The 21,221-nt window shown below is 37.1% G+C and overlaps 1 protein-coding gene across 4 annotated transcripts in view; it reads right to left on the bottom strand.

Moving 5' to 3' along the window:
- The window catches only part of LOC131682651 (glycerophosphocholine phosphodiesterase GPCPD1), a 105,040-nt gene that overhangs the window by 69,319 nt on the left and 14,500 nt on the right, over window positions 1-21,221 (bottom strand). For 3 of the 4 annotated variants that reach the window (XR_009304116.1, XR_009304117.1, XM_058964306.1), the window contains exon 2: window positions 5,478-5,729. Coding sequence is in view for 2 of the 4 variants with exons in the window: in XM_058964306.1 (XP_058820289.1) it covers window positions 5,478-5,703 (226 nt within the window). In the remaining 2 variants the exon portion in view is untranslated. Of the gene's footprint in view, window positions 1-5,477; window positions 5,730-21,221 lie in introns of those variants that run through there. The other variant, XM_058964307.1, reaches the window with a different exon arrangement.

The raw sequence follows: 21,221 nt of genomic DNA, 5'->3' as shown, positions 1-21,221 counted from the left end.
GAATATGCCCGGAAACCGGAACTTCCAGAATTGTCGAAAGAGGACAATTTATTCAAAGAATGTTTGATTGGCAATCAGTCTAGACCTGCGAATCGATGTAATTTGGTGACCATTCCAATACATTTTTAGCATCTGAGGTATTACGATTGTAACGGTTCATATGGGAAATTTCAGTGTGACCTCGATAACCAACCTGTAACTTCGGAACCAAAAATTCAACAGCAGTTAATGGGATTACTACATCTTTCATTTGAAATCAAGTTTGTAAAAATCGATCCAGAATTCGCTGGGAAATAGGATATTAGTATAGGAACTTGGCAAGTTCCCCGGGGGCATCAAGAACCGTCATAAGTGACCAATGTGGTTAAAGCTACTTTGATTGGTCATTAGTCATCTAGACCCACATATCCACGTAATGTTGCCCTCATTTTAATACATATATCCATTTAAGAGTGATTGCATAGCCTTTCTTCATATGAGAAAGGCACAAAGTGATATTTTTTTTTGGAACAATCATATTTCAGCCGTTTGGCAACCAATTCCAGAAATTCTTTCTCTTATAAAATCGTTATTTTTATTTGCAATGACTGTAATGAGCCTATTTTGCCCTATTTCTATTATCACCTTACCCATTTGAAGCTGTTGGTTAGAACGGCATCTGCCATCTTTGTTCTACGCTTTGTCTCAAATGGTGAAGCGATAATTGAGGCACTCGATTCGAATGTTCGTTGCGCTCATACACGAGCATTTCACCATTTTTCGCCAAATTGTTATCTAATATTGGTTCTTAAGAATGAAGCAAATATGTGGATACTAATTTATACGCATTCCACCGATTATAGACCGAGTAATTAATTACCCTTAATGGGGCCAAAATAAACTCTTTACCCAAGTATATTTTGAAAAATGTCAGTTTCAGTCGGTACGATTTTCATCAGGCACATTGCACAGTGGTCCAGAAATTCTGACGATATTATTGAAAATGCACAATTGTTGTATTGGTATGAACTTTCATGAAAAATAGCGGATCAAAGTCCAAAAATATCCTCGAATTATATCCGGGAAAAGAAGTTTCCCAAAGTCTTCGCTCTCGATGAGCAATGCAAGTACAATGTGTTTTCTAAATTATCGTCGTCCATATCTGCTCTATACTGAGTACACTTCAATTGATGTTTCAATGGCAGTCACAATTAGTAGAGAGGCATTGGATAGTTCAGCACACGTTTCGTTAGAGTTTTCTGTATTGTACAAGTAAATTAGCGAGGCATGCAATCAGAGTTTATGCATTGGACAGATAGTTTATCTGACTACATTTTCGCCATTCTGATAATTTGAACGATTTCTTTTTCACAGTATTGGATTGAACAGGAAATGTTTATCCATATTTTCTGAACCAGAATTCCGAACTAAACAATATGCAACCTATAAGGATGACTGGAAAGAAAGTGCATTATAATCAACTGAATGCACGGCTTTTATTCTATCGACATAGCCTAGACACTTCACATTATTTACTTCTATGCAAATGAAAACGTAGAAATATCTACCTGTCTCATTCACGAATCGCATTCTCCCTCTGTCGCTCTCTGTTTAAGGGGCTTGAAAGCATATGTGACCTTGTCTCACCTTGCTATATTCAATTGCGCGTTCAAATACTAGACCAGAAAATTCTAGTCTGCACAAAAATCTTTTTTTCGGAAATATGTGAACAAACAGACAACATAGAATTCCAAAACAAATTGAACGTTCCAGGTTCCTGATAACTAATTAAGGTCCATCAACAAAGTAGAAACACCAAATAGTCTTAAACGACGCCGTCAAGTAAAGAAGAACTAAAACTAAAAGATGAAAACAAAAAGTGGAAGCCCTAGAAAGTCTACTGTACATTAATTAGCTATTTTCAGATGATGAGATTTTAGAAAACATTTCATAACTTTCTCAATTTCGCTCAATCCGGTTTATTCATTTACTTTATTATTTTTAATTTCATTCTGAATGGTAATTTTTTTCACTTTCTTCATTTCATGGTTAAAATTCATGAAACGTCTTATTTTATTAATGTTGAATATTTGACTAATTTTAAATATATAATCATCGATTTTTAATTATTTATTACATTCAGCATTCTTTTTATTCATTTTGTTCATTTGGGTTCATTTTATCTATGTTATTCGTTTCAGTTTTTGGACTTACTCAGATCAGTCATTTAAATTATTTCATTCACTTTTTTATTCTATTCATTTTTTCCAGTTCATACATGTTATTTAGTTTCTTGATTTTTTTTAGTTTCATTTATTTCATCCAAATTATTTATTGGACAATTTATTTTTTCTATTACTTTATAGCTTTTTAACATCGTTTATTTTTCATTTTGATCAATGTATTTTATTCTGCTCATTTTCTTTTTTTATCCATTTTATCAATTTTATTCGTTTGGTTTATTTGATTCGTTCGTTTTATTTATTCATTGGATTTATATTTTATTCATTTCATTCATTCCATTCATTTGATTCGTTTGATTCATTTGATTCATTTGATTGATTTGATTCACTTGATTTAATTTAATTAATTCTGGTAATTTTATAACTATTTATAAATTGTTTTTGGCCAAATTTTCCATTTAATGAGCTAATGTAATTTGATTTATATATTTTATAAAATTTGATTTATATTAATCATTCTATTCATTTTATGATTTTGAAAACCTTTTGCCTTTCTCATATTTTTCATTTTTCGCTTTATTTTTATTTTATTTCGTTCTTTTTATAGATTTTCTATAATTTATTCAGTGTATTCCAGGTTTTCGTGCACGACTAGAAATTGTTGTCTGACTACTTCGCATGAGTTCTGCAAACTAATAAATGACCCAACAGTGATATGTGTAAGAAATGTCTCATCTCACCGCTAGGTTTTTTTTAAATTTGGTACTAAAAATTGTGGGATTTGTTTTTAGCGGTTTTCGTTTGTTTTGACACTAGATGCAGTGGTTTCATGCTATTTTTAGACATATCCGGACGAAATTTCTTTTTCGGTTTTCAACATTTCATGTATCTATTCCTGGATCTTTTCGAGTATTATGAAATCAATATTCAGACGCTGCACCCCCTTAATGATGTCCGATTGAGCTAAAATAGTTGTTTTAAACCGCGGGTGAATTTACCCACAGGGGTGAATTAGACTATTACAGGGGGTGAATTATTGAAAGCAGAAACGAAGTGGAATTATCCAGTGAAAGCACTCAAGTGTGAGAAACCGGGTGTGGTCGTCACCACACTTAAGTGATGAACCTTGCGCAAACGATAGTGTGAGAAGCCGGGTGGAGTATTCACCACACTACTGTTTGATACCGAAGCTTAAAAATTGTTTGTCATCAATGCCGTTTCCGGCAATTAAAAAAGAGCGCTTTAGTAAGCCAAAGGCAATTCATTTGACATTCCTTATTACGCCAAACATGCTCTATCAAAAAGGTTATTTACGCCTGGGTTGCCAAAATTAATCTGTATTTTTGTCCTAAAAATCTTTTCTTCGAAAAATCTGTGTCGATATCTGTATCGAACCAGTTGAGGCGTTTAATCTTTTGCTGGATTATCTATCGAAGATATTCATTCCTGTAGCTTAAATCAGTCAAGCAAGGACCTGTTTACATTTTCGTAAAAAACACTACAAATCGTTCTGATATTTTACATCCAGAAACTTGAACTTTACCGATGTGCACAATGGAAAAAATAATTTTCTTCTTCATTTAATGACTTTTGTTGATATATAATGTTATATACACTAAGTCGACCAATGTAGCTAGCGAATTTTCCGACAAAAAATTGAGAATTAACAAAGTCACAGAGCATTACAATTAACATTTCTGGAGGTAGACTTCAGCCGGGCGTTTGCTGGGTGCTAACCTGAGTGTATTATAAACCTTTACCTTTCAGAATGAGCGACGACTCTCAAAAGTGAAGATATATTTAATTAGGCTGTGCACGCAGACGAAGTCGACATAAATAATACTTTAATAGCCTGCCATTAAACTGTGAAGCAATGTTTGTAAACACGGCTCACAGTAAAAGTCATTTTTAAGTTGACTTCGTCAGCGTGCACAGCCCAATATAGAGGGTTAAGCTGAGAGAGACACAGAGTATATCTGCACATACAGATTCTTGGTCTGGAAAATCTGGATAAATACAGATTATTCTGTATTTTTGGTAACCCTGATTTACGCTACCGACCGCACTGGTAACCTAACTACTGAGAGGTATTCTACTTTAGCGATTCATATGTTTATGGGTATATATGAGAAGTGGCAACATCTGATTCATTCATTCTACTTGTTATGTCCCGAGTGGAAAGCGATACTACGTCCTATAAATATTGATAAATTGCGTATTAAATTTTGTCAATATTTCAAAAGTTATGCAAGATAAATTTTGGCTTGTTATCCTAACATTCCCGTCGGACATTTGTCTTTATATATTGTGTCAGTGTGTCGCGAATTGAGCTCCTTACTAAAAGTGCTCAGGAACAGGTTTTTAATTGGAAAATTATGCTTTTCGTCCAATTGAAAATCAATTTTTTTGACAGGGCAATGATGGTAAGCAATTTTCAGAAAGTTGAAAACCACTGAGCTAAAACATTGCATAGATTCCTTTTTCGATGTTATATGCATTTTAAGTAAACTGTATGCGAACATTTAAGATGACCATTTTCATTGATATCTTCCCCAGAGAACCACCCTAGTTCTTCATAAAAACTTTGGTTTTAAACTATGAAACTCTGTTCCATTTTTTTTTTCAAAAATTTCTTCACCAGGGGTTTGCTTAGACCCCAAACTTTCGCCATTTTTTTCGTTCTGCTCCCCGATGTTGTGTTGAACAGTGTTATTTGCAAAAAAAATAAAATCTTACGTACGTCGCCGGAGAAAGCAATTTTAAATATACTAGAAGGTTTCAGAACGACCAAAAATTATTTGTTTGAGTTAAATTTCCGTCCAGCTCAAACAAATGATTTCGAGAAAACTGCGTTGAAAGTATTCAGTACACTCGGGATTCACGACACACGTTTCAGCGGAATTGAAAATTTAAGATGCCATTTTGTGTAATACCGTTTTTAAGACTCTAAAGAGCATTTTAGGTCTATAAAAAAGTTTCGTTTTTAAATTTTACTATGATGAAATCCCTTAAGAAATCAAAGTTTGGAGCAATCGAATCACCTTTCTATACAAGAAAATTAAAAACTAGGGGTCTCTTAGAAACATTAATACTGCACCCTTAATACTCGTACCAATCGAGCCAATTCGGTGAACGAGTCACGTTCTGCATGAATTGCGATTTTTGGCAATTACCAATTCGAACTGTTCAACGGAATTGATTTCAATCCAAAATGGACCTGGACATTGTTTTGTTGCTGGTCCCTGATTTGCACTAATAAAACTTACAATAATTTTGACAGCACTTATAGTTTCGATAATATGCGTACTTTCTTACCTTCCTCTTGCTGCATTTGCACACAATGTTCCGCTTCCCAGTTTCCCAACGCTTCACAGCTACCGGTAACAGCGATAGTTTCATCCTTCAGCAACTCGTCGGTGACTAGTACGCGGAACTTTTGCTTTCGATCGCCCGGGGGCTTTAGTGGTTTCGTCTTTTTGACGGCAGAAGATGCGTTGTTAGCAGAGCTATTATTGTCTTCCAGAAACCACCAACGCTGCATGGCGACTTAAGAGCACTGAATTATATCTGAAAGAATGAACAATTGATAACCTCGATCAATACATGCCAGTCCAATAATTGTTGTGCTTATCTATGTATTATTGATAAGTAAGCGCCAAAAGTATCAATTTACAAGTGCTTCCAAGCATCGGAAGGGAGATATGCACTCAGTGAATTTGGTGTTATTTCATCTTACGACAGGCTCACTTCTTAAATGAAAGGTTAGGGTATTAGGACCACTTTCTGCTACGGAAACAATTGGTAAAAATACTCCCTTGTTGTGGTGACTTTTGATTTTTTGAAAAATGGGCCAATTTTGGGTGAAATTTCAAATTTATACCTGCTGAAATACTCCTGAATTGCCTAAGATTTATCAGAGTTTTTATATTTTTTGGAGATCCAAATGAAAGTAGTTTGGCAAATTAATTTGCACAATTTTTGGATTATAAGAGCGGCAGAGCCATTAAAAATTAGTAAAATATGTCATTTTTGGTGTTTTTCATTAGTTTTTCTTCAAAACTGGTTATTTAGCAAATTTTAAAAGTATAGGAAACACTTCAGATAGTTGAATCGATTATAGGGGCGTAATTTTGTAGAGGAAAGTGTACAGCTACGACTAACTGGATATAAGTTATTTAAGTTTTTGTTATATAACCAGTAAGAGTCTAATTATATTTTTGAAGAGTTAATTCAGCATAATTACTTCTAGGGGCAATAAACAAAAAAAACAATAAAACTTCTAGGGGGTTTATTCAATAAAATTATTGTATCAGAAGATGCGCTGTATTCAGTTGTAAAACTATTTCGATATTACATAGCTTCCGAAACTGACTATTTCGGAATTATGTGATCTAAACCGTAAAGAACAGTTTTTCAACACTCACCTTACTCTCCTGCATTTTTTTCTGCATTCAAATATACATGACTTGCCAGATATTTTTTAATTTTCATAATTTTCAACTGATGCAAATTGCTCTTCACCAACTGTTTCTTCTCGGAGACTTTTGGACGACTACAATACCGCTGGTGTGATTCAATTGAATAATTGTTACAACAGCAACAATTGCCTGCTTGATCTCTGCTTTGTTAGTCAGGAGTTCGCCGGTACTTGTGCAATCACCGCTGCACCTTCACCACTTCCTAAAACTTGTCGCCATCACCCCCTCTCCATATCACTATTCAGAATCCCCCCCCCCCCATTCTCCCATTGGGCCCCACCCCGTCATCACAACTGCCATTGTCACCACTGCATGTTCTGAATTGAAGTCATCGTCGAGCGATGGAATTCCATCTATAGTGCTGAAGAAATGCATACATTCTTACATTTTCCCGTGTTTAAAAAAGGGAACAAATGCCTTATTGATATAAGATAACTATCGCGGGATAGCTGCCTTATGTGCAGTATCTAAGCTATTTGAAATTATTTTGCTCCAATTCATCACTCACAACTGCTCTAGATACATATCTGATATCCAGCATGGTATTATGCCCAAACGATCAACTTCAACAAACTTTGTTTGCTATACATCTTTCATCATCAAGTCCTTACAAGCACGACTTCAGGTTGACAGCATATATACCGATTTCTCTGCTGCTTTCGATAAGATAAATCACCAGATAGCCATTGCCAAGTTCGATAGGCTTGGGCTCAACTATCGAGCTGTCAAATTTAACTATCGCTCTATCAATTTTAACCATGCTCCAGAGTAGGGTTATTTTGCAAATAACTTTCGAAGTGACAGATTTTAACTAAAAGTTAAAAATTTCACCAAATGGTTCACAGCCTCAGTTGGTTTAGACGTTCACCTGAATAGTATTTACCATTTTGCTGGACTGGAGGTTTTCCTTTTTAATAGACAAAAAAATGTCCTAACTATAAAACTTAACATTTTTCTGAGCAACATACGATTTAAGTGTTTATTTTGCTGTTGTTTATGGGCACTCATTTTTTCGATCACTACCCGAAATAAACTTAAGGACTCTGGTTGGGAAGAACTGTTGTATCCTGCATATACTGCCGATATCCGCATAAATGTTCCATACACATTCCCTATACACATGAGACAATTATACGTAGAGCGGCAGTATGGCCCGGATATAGTGCCACCAGATTATCATCTGTTTCGTTCGCTACAGAACTCTTTCGATGTAAAAAAAATCCTCTCCATAGACGACTTCAAAACTCACTTCAATACTTTGATTGAAAATTTCATAACTTAAAGTAGTGGAATATTTATTTTATACTAAAAGAATAAGAAAACGTAGTCGAACAAAACGGCGGATACTTGGTTAAAATAAGTTTTTCAGTGAATTGAAAAATCTGTGTTCATTTTGTATTTTTTGTTATACTCAATACTTTTTTGACTACCTAATACTATCCTTAAAATCTTCGTTCAGCACATGAACATGAACTTTGCTTAAATAACATGACAGTAAGCGCGTGCGAATAGGCGAACCCGCCCAAATAACCATATGCGTTATACTGAAATTTTGTTATGATGTTAAGGTTGGACAGAGAAAGGGTAAAATTCGCAAACGAAAAAAGCAGTTTTTTTTCCACGCCGTATGTCAGATCTTCATAAAAATCAATCAGCAGTACTGTAACAACATGCTACATACGCTGATTGATTTTTATGAAGATCTGACATACGGTGTGGAAAAAAACTGCTTTTTTCGTTTGAGAATTTTGCGCATTCTCTGTCCAACCTTAATCCCTCTTTTCCACTTTATGAAAGCATTGGTGTTGCATTTACAGCAATGAAGCATTTTATTGCATTCCACGAATGACTCATTTAAGACTGTTAACTTTACATCATTTGAAGCGTCGTAGTTACTTGGGCGGGGCTAATTACTGGTTGAGGTAAGCTGACGGTACCCTCTTTTCTCAGTTTCCATTAGCCATATGGCGCTGTCTCTCGTTAAGTACATCAAGTAATGTGGAATACATTTTTCAATGTGTTTATATTGCACACCATTTTTTTGTAATAGTGTAGATATTGTGTTCTCGAGTATACTAAGTGAACTTTCTTAATTTTAAACATTTTGTCTGATATTGAGTCTATTCCACAAAAGATTATATATTTTGATAATGCATGAAAAAAGCTTGCCGATAGGCATTTACAAAAACGCTGCTAATTACACGAAACAGATGTAAAATCGCATGCAAGAATCTTCAGAAAACTGATTGAGTAGGAGAAAGTGATACATACCCGCATAGGTTTATAAGTTTTTTTTTCGAATCTGCATTTCAAATTCTAAGTATTGTTGAAAAAATCGTACTATTTGCCAAAAGGAGGAGACAAGAAATTCCTTATGATACCGAGTGTCCTACTGGAGCTGTAGAGGTAGGTTCTCGGAAGGGCTCCCCGTCAGATTCACATACTACAATTTGCAGACGAGATAGGCAATGGCGCCCAATAATACACTGCTCTAGGCCAATTGTAGTGGGCCGTGATTCTGAATGTAATATTCATTGACGGTTCAGGTATGTGCGGGCGTAGGGACTCACATTTACGTGTATAAATTCTATTGTGCCTTTCGCATATTCGCGTGTGTTCTTAGATAATTGCGCGCGGCCCGTGAATCTAATACTTTATTTTTAGTTTACGGCTCAGATGCTAGAAGAAAGTGAAATCTTCTATATCACTATGTTATGTCGCCATGTGTGTGGATATGAGCTTTATTTATTTAATGGTCCTTCTGAATGTATGGACCTAAGTTATTAGGGCAGAGGGTAGTGGTTTCCGGACGTGACTGATTCATGAGCGTTCGCGTTTGAGACTGCGTTTGAAACTTCGCAAGTGCTAAAACGTCCTCCTTATTACCGGGGTGTTATTAAGTTTGCGCGATCGCGAACGTAGGTGTGTGTTGTTAATCGCGAAAGGCTTAAGCGTTCGTATGTTAACGTGTTTGTCACGTGTGCTCGCGCTCTTGTGACTTCGCGTGTACAAAACTGGATTTTATAACCGTGTGGCCATTTCTATATACGCGTGCGTTCTTGTATGGCCACGCATACCTTCATTCTGATAATTAGTTTTCGGTGTACAATTCACATTCTGACAGGGAGTAAGTCACCCCATATCACTAAAGTCCTCGGTCATGCAACGTGGTGTCCAGTAGATATGAGAGCTTTCTTTTATTAATTGGTCTAATTGAAGGCATGGACCTAGTCTGCTGATATCAAGGATAGAAACATCCGGAAGGGACCGATTCATGATAGTGCAACCGCGGGAGTTTTTAGGTTCACGCTTAAGACCGCGTTTGAAAATTTATATAAGATGAGACATTCACTTTATCACCGGGATGTTATCATGTTTACGAGATCGCAAGTGTAGGTGCCGTGGATGGTCGCGAAGGGCTCAAGCATTTGTATATTAACGTGTTTGTCACGTGTATGTGACTTTGCGTGTATAATTACGATTTTATACTGATGTAGCGTGTATTCTTGTTTGACCGCGCGCGTCTCGTATCGTACACATGGTAGAAGAGAGTCCGTTTCCCCGTGTCACTAAAGTTCCAGGTCATGTCACCATATGTTATGTAGTGAATATGAGCGTCACTTTTTTGATTGGTTCAACTGAAGGCATTACTCCAGACTGCTAGGAGCGAGGTAAGACTTCCGGACGTGACCGTTTCATGATCGCGCGAGTGGTGGGTTAATGTTTGAGACCGCGTTTGGAAGTTTAAAGATGCTACGCTTACGTGTGTTTTCATGTAGGCGAAATCGCGGGCGTAAGTATGTGTGGATTATTGCAATTGGATGGTCGCGTTTGTTGCCAGGTTTGTGTTATCGCGAAGGCCACGAGCGTTTGTACCTGTATGAGTATAGATAGCGTATAGTAGAGATATACTAATATAAAGAATCAAACATGTCGAATAAAGAAAAAAAGATGCAAAGAGCTTGATTAGAAGTGTATAAATTGACCAATACTATTTTGGTATACATAAATAACGGAAAAGCAAACTAATAGATGTACAAAAGAAACAGACTAATGAAAACACATGTAACAGTGACTCGCGGTTGTATGGGAAAACTTCAAAATGATTTAAACTAGCGGGCACAGCACATTTTGAGTTCCTTTAGTGGTACCAAATGCCTGTGCAAAATTTGGTAGCGATTGGTTGCTTACCGGGTTTGCGCATTGCGTTCAAAATTTGAATGGGGAAATTAATTATTTTGCATTTACGTTAATAAAGATCGCTTTTCATCTGAATATGAAAACCCAGCTTTATAAAATCATAGTTCAAACTTTGGTTAACGACTTTGACGAAGACTAACTAGCTACGAATTTTGAAAAAATAGTTATAACGATTTTAAAACTTATGGTTCAATCCAAATGCAGAAATTGATTACTTTTTCCAACACTGCCTGTTATCACTGAATTCCTTAGACTGATACAAACGTTGTATATTGCTTGACCAGTTTCAGCTGTAAATATTTTATTGTTTTAGTATAGCTCAATTCACGATCAACTTACGAAATTTCAATACCCAATATCACCGATCGTATTCACTTTCGCTAATCGTAGGTTTAGGTTAAGTTTCCTGGAGCGTTAATGATTTAAATCTAAAACAGTCAGCGAGTTTAGCGGTCGGTCTTCCCGACTGCTCGGAATCGTCAAGGGGTCCACAGGATTCACAAAGCCAATGGCGAGTTTTAATACTTGCATCCACCTTGGCACAGGTGTAGTGAAACCACAACTGGCATGTATCGCATGCCACCATATCTTCCACATGGTCAGGGCAATTGCAAATAACACAGTTGTATTGTACCTGTGGATCGGTCCCTTTGTTCTGCTCCATGTTAGCGAAAAAACACTTCTGATGAAATTTTCTAAAGAATGTTATCACTGAATTCCTTAGACTGATACAAACGTTGTATATTGCTTGACCAGCTTTAGCTGTAAATATTTTATTGTTTTAGTATAGCTCATTTCAATTCTCGATCAACTTACAAAATTTCAGTACCCAATATCACCGATCGTATTCACTTTCGCCAATCGTAAGTTTAGGTTAAATTTCCTGGAGTTCATTATAATTTTAAGATTAGACATAGTAATTTATCGTAAGAATTAAGAATAATTATAGTACCTAGGATTAATATTAACCAATTCAAATCAAATAATTTGTTCACAGAATGAAGGTTTAGTTTTTTAAGAATTAATAACTCCACGTTCCAAATCACGGTAATTTTCCTTCTTTCTTATGTGTTATTTTTATCTCTTCTCCTTTTATTCTGACAGTGGTTTTTGGCGCCGTCCTAGAGGATAGATATTTAGTTGTGATTAGACCTGGAGGTACTCGCTGTCACACTGCCGGTGCACCACCGACATCAACATTAAAAACTTAAATAAATGAGAATATATTGATCGCAAAGACTTGGCATCTTTGAATGAAATGAAATGAAATGAAAGAATTGCTGAATATCATAGACGTAGTCAGAAAATGATAAGAAGAGGGGTGGGGGGGGCATGTGTACTTAGTTCAGTGAAAAGTAAAAGTGAGTAATATGCAGAAAGCGAGTGGCCTTGACATTCCACATTAGTATGAGCCGTTATCAGAAGTCTCACAAATCGCAATCCGAATTCTTTCGGCATCAACTACATCAGCAACAGTAGAAAAAATGTTTAGTACCTAGGATTCACAGTAACAAACGCAATCGACTTAGCTCAAAACGTGTTGAAAAGTTTTATCACTTATTTAACCACAATATTTGTAAAAAATGTTGGATCACCGCTATAACAATGATTCAATCGAGGAAAACCGTTCAGAATGTTCATATACATGCAACACTTTATGACAATAATGCTCATAAATAAAATAAAAATGTTTGGATAACAATACATTAATGTTCAATTACTAAAATATCGAAAAATTGCAAAAAACCCAATCTTCCCGCGAAAAAACCGTTTTAACCGGGAAAAAAACCTTGGGTTTTTTCCTCAAAATTATAAAAACCCGATTTGGTACATCACTGTTTGTATAAGACAAAGAATCATTACGTCCTTGTAAAGGTCAACGACAAACTTTCTCAATATTTGATAGACCCAAATATGAATCATACTACAGTCTTTGTTGTGAGAAATAACATTTACAATATTTAGAATTTACAACTACAAATTTATGTGTCTGGAAATCGCGTTGGGTTCTAACCTGAAGTATATTTCTGGTTCGCCAACATCACCTCTGTTTTGCGTGAACCTAACTCAATTTCATAAAAAAAAACGCTTGATTGAAATAACTATCCTGGTTTCATTCCTAGATTCTCAAACGAAAACGTCAATAGAAACAATTCCGAGACTTCAAGGAATCTAAGGATATGTGAATTTTTAAATTCTGACTCTGAACGGCTAAGAAATAGGGTTTTAAAATATGTAAAACTTATAAACCGTTGTACCATTTTAAATGAGATAACAGTAGATCCCTACATAACAGTTTTTGCAACCGACCGAGACGGTTGTGCCTCCAGGTGGAAGGTTTTGTTCTCGAGAGAGTGACGGAGTGCGAGACGCTGTATGCGTTATTGTGGGAGAGAGAGAGACCAGTTTGTTAAGTGTGAGTCGACAGTTGATACGTCGGAGGCGTGGTCAACGGCATCCTCGACAAGTGGTGTTTTGACAGCAAACCGCGGGTAGACGAATTTGCCTACCGCGGTGGCAGAAATCGACAGTGATCGTGCCTGTACACACAGAAAAAAATATAGTGTATTGGTGTCGTCGGGCAATTCTAATCGACAAGAGGGAAGCGTCACAGGTAGACCCATTTGCTCTATTTGTCTACCGCAGAAGTGGTACGACGAATAAGGAAAACAAGTGGCACCGAAAAGTGCCGCATCGACAGTGGGATTTTCGCAGCAAGCCACAGGTAGCCACATTTGTCTACCGAGGTGGTGGAAACGGAGAGAGCGCGCTTGTGGTGGTGATACCGACGAGCAGCTTAATCGGAGAGAGTTTTGAAGTGTTGCAGGTAGGACTATTTCTCTACTGAAGAAGCAACGCGACGAAGAAGAACAGCAGGTGTCACATTGTCAAACAACGGGCACCGAGTTTTCAACGTAACACATGAGGTGTGTTCTACAGGTATAACAGGTATATTTTTCATTCCTTTTTGTGATAGTTTTTCTTGCTAGGTAAAATGGATGAAGAGATGGGAGAACGAGTAACAGACCCTCCCCCTAAGCCTTATGCTGAAAATGTAAATCCGACTAGAATTAAAATTTACCCAGAGTCGTCAACGGGACCATGGATTGTATTTATTAGGCGTAAAGTAAAGGCGCTAAATATTATTCAAATTTCTAAAGATTTGACTTCGCGATTCTCGGATGTAAAAGAGATCGTCAAAGTCAATAAAGATAAAATACGCATTGTCGTTGGTAGTTTCAAACAAGCCAATGCAATTGCTTCTTGCGAGCTTTTTACGCGTGAGTATAGAGCGTATATTCCTTCAAAGGAAATTGAAATTGATGGGGTCATCACAGAATCGAGTTTGACTGTTGATGACTTAGTTAAGCATGGGGTTGGTCGTTTCAAAGACACCATACTTAAAGACGTAAAAATACTTGAATGCAAGCAATTGCATTCAGTATCACACGAAGGAGATAAAAAAGTTTATCGACTGTCTGACTCATTTCGAGTGACTTTCGCTGGGTCTGCGCTGCCCAACTATGTCATTATCGATAAGATTCGTCTCCCTGTTCGCCTTTTTATCCCTCGTGTAATGAATTGCCTTAATTGCAAACAGCTTGGCCACACAGCCACTTACTGTTCCAATAAGGCACGGTGTGGCAAATGTGGGGGTTCTCATCAAGAGGATACATGCAATGAAAACTCAGAAAAATGTTCAATGTGCGGAGAAAACTCACATGAGCTCCCTGCATGCCCCATTTATAAATTGCGTGAGGATAAAATTAAACGATCCTTGAAGGAGAGGTCTAAGCGCTCCTATGCAGAAATGTTGAAAAATGCTACCCCTAAACCCATCTTCTTAGAAAACACTTACGCATCTCTATTTTCGGAACAGTCTGACTCTGACGGAGCGTGCGAAGGTACATCATTTGTTTTACCCGGAAATTCCAGAAAAAGAAAACAGTCTTTTTTTCCCAAGCTGCCAAGAAAGGGCCTTAAAATTTCTCCACCAATAGATAAACTGCGCCCAAAACCGAAAAATTCCGATTCAAAAGCGAAATCAATTCCGCCCGGTTTTGGGAACGTACAATCCAAACAGAACACCATTACTGGAAATAATAAAATTTCGACTACCTCTGAGCCTCAGCCGGGGGTAGGATCATTGAAATTTTCTGAAATTGTTGATTGGATTTTTAAAGCATTCAATATTTCTGAACCACTAAAGAGTATACTTTCAGCTTTCCTCCCAACAATTAGAACATTTTTAGAGCAGCTGATTGCTCAATGGCCCATCCTTGCAGCGATTGTATCTTTCAATGGGTAATTCACCTCCTCCAATGAAAGATTCCATCACTGTTTTACAGTGGAATTGCAGAAGTATCATACCTAAAATTGATTCCTTAAAAATTTTACTGCATAATTTAAAATGCGATGCTTTTGCTCTATGTGAAACATGGCTTACCTCAAACATTAATTTCAACTTAAATGATTTCAACATTATTCGCCTAGACCGAGACACCCCGTATGGAGGAGTGCTTCTAGGAATTAAAAAGTGCTATTCTTTCTATAGAATTAACATCCCCTTGTTTGCGGGCATTGAGGCTGTAGCTGTCCAAACGAACATTAAAGGCAAAGACATGTCTATCGCTTCTATATATATACCTCCCAAAGTTCAAATTGGACAACGTCAAATTTTTGAGGTAGTGGAATCCATGGCTGCTCCGCGTCTGATACTGGGAGACTTCAACTCGCACGGAGTATTGTGGGGTTCCCTCTTCAATGATAATCGATCCTCTTTGATATACAATGTTTGTGACGAATTTAATATGACAGTTTTAAATACTGGCGAAACAACACGCATTCCCAGACCTCCTGCACGTCCAAGTGCATTAGATCTATCTCTGTGCTCGACATCACTTCGGTTAGATTGCACGTGGAAGGTTGTACCTGATCCTCACGGTAGCGATCATTTGCCAATCGTTGTTTCAATTAACAGTGAATTAGGCCTTACGAATTCAATCAATATTCCTTATGACTTAACACGAAATATTGATTGGAAAACATACGAAACATTAATTTCCACTTCTCTTGCTTCGACAGAAGAGCTACCCCCTACCGAAGAATATGAATTCCTAGCGGGTTTAATTATTGAAGCAGCAGAACAAGCCCAAACGAAATGCAATCCTGGAATGACAATAAATAGACGGCCCTCTAATCCTTGGTGGGACAAAGAGTGCTCTGATGCATATGAAGCTAAACAAGTTGCCTACAAAGAAATTATGAAACAGAAAGGGGGTATACGTGAGAACTTTGAAAATTATTTCATTTTGCAAAACAAATTTGACAGTATACGTCGTGCCAAAAAATCTAGTTATTGGAGACACTTCGTTAATGGCTTGTCAAGAGAAACATCAATGAGTACTCTTTGGAACACAGCCAGAAGAATGAGGAATCGAAACGTGACTAATGAAAGCGAAGATTTTTCGAATCGTTGGATATTTAATTTTGCCAAGAAAATTTGTCCCGATTCTGCTCCTGCGCAGAAAATCACTCGCGATGCTCCCACAAGTAACGATTTCATAGATTCGCCTTTGACAATGATGGAATTCTCAATTGCACTCCTCTCATGCAACAATAATGCTCCGGGACTAGACAGAATTAAATTCAACTTGGTGAAGAATCTGCCTGACCTAGCAAAAAGACGCTTGTTGAATTTATTCAATAAGCTTCTTGAGCAGAACATTGTCCCGCACGACTGGAGACAAGTGAGAGTTATCGCTATTCCAAAACCGGGAAAACCAGCCTCCGATCATAACTCGTATCGACCGATTGCAATGTTATCCTGCATCAGGAAATTGTTGGAAAAAATTATCCTACGACGTCTCGACAATTGGGTTGAGGCGAACGGCTTGCTATCAGATACCCAGTTTGGTTTTCGGAGGGGAAAGGGAACGAATGATTGTCTGGCGCTACTTTCGTCAGAAATCCAACTAGCTTATGCAAAAAAAGAACAAATGGCGTCTGTGTTCTTAGACATAAAAGGAGCATTCGACTCTGTTTCCATTGATGTTCTCTCAGAGAAACTACATCAATGTGGTCTTTCACCAATATTAAATAATTATTTATACAACTTATTGTCAGAAAAGCACATGCATTTTTCATATGGCGATTTGGCAACATTCAGAATAAGTTACATGGGCCTCCCACAAGGTTCTTGTTTAAGCCCCCTTCTCTACAATTTTTACGTGAATGATATTGATAATTGTATTGTCAGCCCATGCACTCTAAGACAACTTGCAGATGATGGCGTGGTTTCTGTTACAGGACCAAAAGCCTTAAATTTACAACAACCACTGCAAGATAGTTTGGATAATTTATCAAGTTGGGCTTTGAAGTTAGGCATCGATTTCTCTACGGAGAAAACAGAGTTGGTTGTTTTTTCAAGGAAGCGTGATCCAGCTCAGCTTCAGCTTCAGTTGGTTGGTAGAACGATAGCCCAAGTCCTGACTTTTAAATACCTTGGAATTTGGTTCGATTCTAAAGGCACATGGGGAGGCCACATTAGGTATCTAATAACGAAATGCCAACAAAGGATAAATTTTCTGCGAACAATAACTGGATCATGGTGGGGTTCTCATCCAAGTGACATGATAAGATTGTATCAAACAACAATACTTTCAGTAATGGAATATGGGTGCATCTGTTTCCGTTCAGCTGCGAACACTCACATTATTAAACTGGAACGGATACAGTATCGCTGTTTACGAATTGCCTTAGGTTGCATGCAGTCGACCCATACGATGAGTCTTGAAGTACTAGCGGGAGTTCTTCCTTTAAAAGACCGATTCTGGGATCTTTCTTCTCGTTTACTTATTCGATGTGAGGTTATGAACCCACTGGTAATTGAAAATTTTGAAATACTTGTCGAGCTTCAACCCCAAACCAGATTCATGACAGTGTATTTCAATCACATGTCACAAGAAATAACGCCTGCTAGGTATGTTCCCACATACGTCAATATACTAGATATTCCTGAATCCACTTTATTCTTCGACACGTCCATGCAAGCAGAGATTCGTGGAATTCCGGATCATCTACGCTCGCGGGAGATCCCTAAAATATTCACAAGTAAATATCAACACATAGACTGCCTTAAAATGTTTTACACTGATGGGTCACGAATCAGTGAGGCCACTGGTTTCGGTATTTTCAACAATAATTTTTCAATTTCTCTCAAACTTGCAGAACCCGCCTCTGTTTATATAGCGGAACTAGCAGCAGTTCACTATAGTTTGCAAATAATTAATACTTTACCCCCGAACCATTACTTTATCCTCACTGATAGTCTCAGCACAATTGCAGCTCTACGCTCAAAGAGGATTGATAATCACGATCCATTCTTTTTGGGGAAGATACGAGAATCTCTGAGTAACCTGACAAGAAAATGTTATAAATTTACCCTAGTGTGGCTCCCCGCCCATTGCTCTATTGCGGGCAATGAGAAAGCTGATAATTTAGCCAAGATTGGTGCACTAGATGGTGAAATATATGAAAGACCCATCGCTTACAATGAATTTTATAGCGCTTCTCGACAGAGGACACTTGCTAGTTGGCAAACATCTTGGGACAATGGAGATATGGGACGATGGCTACACTCAATTACCCCTAAAGTATCGACGAAGGCATGGTTCAAAGGATTGGATGTAAGTCGGGACTTCATCCGTGTGATGTCTAGGCTCATGTCCAATCATTATACTTTAGATGCGCATCTCCGTCGTATTGGGCTCGCTGAGGGTAATCATTGTGCTTGTGGAGAAGGTTACCATGACATTGAGCATGTTGTTTGGTCCTGCACTGAATATCGTGAAGCCAGATCACAATTAGTAGATTCTTTACAAGTCCGAGGAAGACCAATCCATGTTCCTGTTAGAGACATCCTGGCGTATCGCGATCCTCTATACATGGAACTTATCTATCATTTTCTAAAAACAGCGTCTGTCAAAATTTAATTAAATTCATCTCCTCATACTCTCATCCAAGGCTAATCATTCACCAATTAAAGGAACCTAGAATATTTAGTTTTTAAATTTAGACAATAACAGAAAAAAAGTAAATAAATACACCCGAAAATACTAGATCAGTATGAAATACAACAATGTAAGGAAAAAAGCAAACAATAAAGTGATTTCAGTGTTAGTTTTAGACAAAGTACTAGTATAGTTAAAATTAGTCTTAAGGATTTTTGTAACGTGCTATGTAAAAAAAGAAACTGGCGTAAAAAGCTATTGCAAATGCCGTGTCAAATAAACGTATGAAAAAAAAAAAAACAGTAGATCCCTTAAATAGTAGCACTCAAACACGTAAGATTAATTTTTAATTCAGCGGTATAAACCTGCGTTGAAGATGTACTCCTTATGTTATACTAAACTATCTAAACAGGGAACTGGGGAGTACACAAGCCCCACCCCTCTTGTTTTCATTTTCTGACTACGTCTATGTTATTCACCAATTCATTCTGAACATTTCATTCAAAGGTACCAAGTCTCTGCGATGAATATATTCTCATTTATTTAAGTTAAAGTATCGGTGTCGTGGTGTACTGACAGTGTTGGAAGAAATAATGAATTTCTGCATTTGGATTGAACCATAAGTTTTAAAATCGTTAAAACTATATTTTGAAAACTCGTAGCTAGTTACCGTCTTCGACAAAGTTGTTAACCAAGGTTTGAGTTATCGTTTTATAAAGCTCGTTTTTCATATTGAGTGAAATTGCGATCTTTTTTAACGTAAATGCAAAATAATTAATTTCCCCATATAAAATCCTATGCAAACTTTGAACGCAATGCGCAAAACCGGGAAGCAACCAACCGCTCCCAAACTTTGCACAGGCATTTTAGATCACAAAAGGAACTCAAAAAGTGCTGCGCTGAAAAATGTAATTTTCGAGCCACTCTAATGTAACATGCTATCAAACTCGTCTAAATGCAGAAAATGTTGTATATTTACCATTAACGACAATCGCATACTTTTAGGCTTTTATTATGCTATGCTGGCCGGGAATGGATGACTCACGTGCGTCGGTAAATTCATTGTACTCTAATTTATCCAATCTGACTTTCCCAAATGAATAAAACCAAATGCACAAATTGATCACCAGAAGTATTAGCCACTATTCTATCATATACGCCAGTTCTGCATCCATTCCCTGACCCAACTGTCACAAATACTCAGTCAAAAACATAGATAGATAGACATACGACTAGCATATAACAATTGTACACTACGTACGAAAAACTACGATTATTACAAAGCGACAACAAATAGGTTTCTACTTATTTATTTATTAAATTAATTTAATTATTAAATTAATTTAATTAGTGTATGCACGATGACGAAGTCGACCGATAAATGGACACACAATGACTCCCACTGTGAGCCCCGTCCACGAATACCGCCATCGAATTGTGGAACAATTTTCGCAAACACGGCACACAGCAAAAGTCAATCCACGCGTACCCGCTGGTCGGCCACATCACCGCGCACAGACTAGTGGTTGAGCGTTTATATGCTCAGGTGCAGAATATGAAGAAACATAGAACATAAAAAGCGCATAAGCCCTCTCGGTGTCCTCGATGCACCACTATCGAGGCGTAATGCAATAACCATCTTAAAGCAGAGTCTGTCAGAGGTTCTGTAGCACTGATGCACGCAATATGCTTGAAGAAAAAAATGTTTGCAATACCGTCAAACCCCTCAACCTTGGGGAGGAAAATTCCTTATGATACAATTTATAACAAAATTAATACGATCAATACTAAAAAAACTCTTTTGGTGATGAATATACATAAAAACTAAAGCCAGACCAAAACTTTGATCGTGAATTTGAGAATATAGAATACAGCTATTGAAGCCCGTAAATGGCTTTATTTTGGTCTACAATAATTGATAAATGAACAGCAAATAAAAAAAATATTTTCGGCCAAACCAGTTGGTATAGGAAACTTTGTAAATAATGATTTATGGAAATTGGTGACTTCAGAGTACGGGTATCAGCTGGTAAGAAAAACGAGATGATTATTACCCACGGAAAACCCGCCAATCACAAAAAACGAATATTGCAATTTTTGATTTTTGGTTTGGCTGTTTCAACTAAAAATAGATAATACAGCTAACATTTTTGTTAATTTTCATACCATCAATCAGTTGATTTGAATTGTTGTTTTAGTGGGCTGTCAGTCAATCGAGTAAAGAGACAGCAAAATGCAAAACAATAATCCGGATGATAGAATTAACAAAATTATTAGTTGAAAACTCTTATTGCGTAAGAAAGTTAGTTTATTTTGTTTCTTTATTGAATATGCGTTAAAGGAACAAGATATTTACATGTCAAAAGTGC

Source organism: Topomyia yanbarensis, chromosome 2 (genome assembly GCF_030247195.1).
Source record: "Topomyia yanbarensis strain Yona2022 chromosome 2, ASM3024719v1, whole genome shotgun sequence".
In the NCBI taxonomy this organism is placed as follows: Eukaryota; Metazoa; Arthropoda; class Insecta; order Diptera; family Culicidae; genus Topomyia; species Topomyia yanbarensis.
Note: the sequence above shows the minus strand (reverse complement) of the source record. Positions and strands in the feature narration are given on the sequence as shown.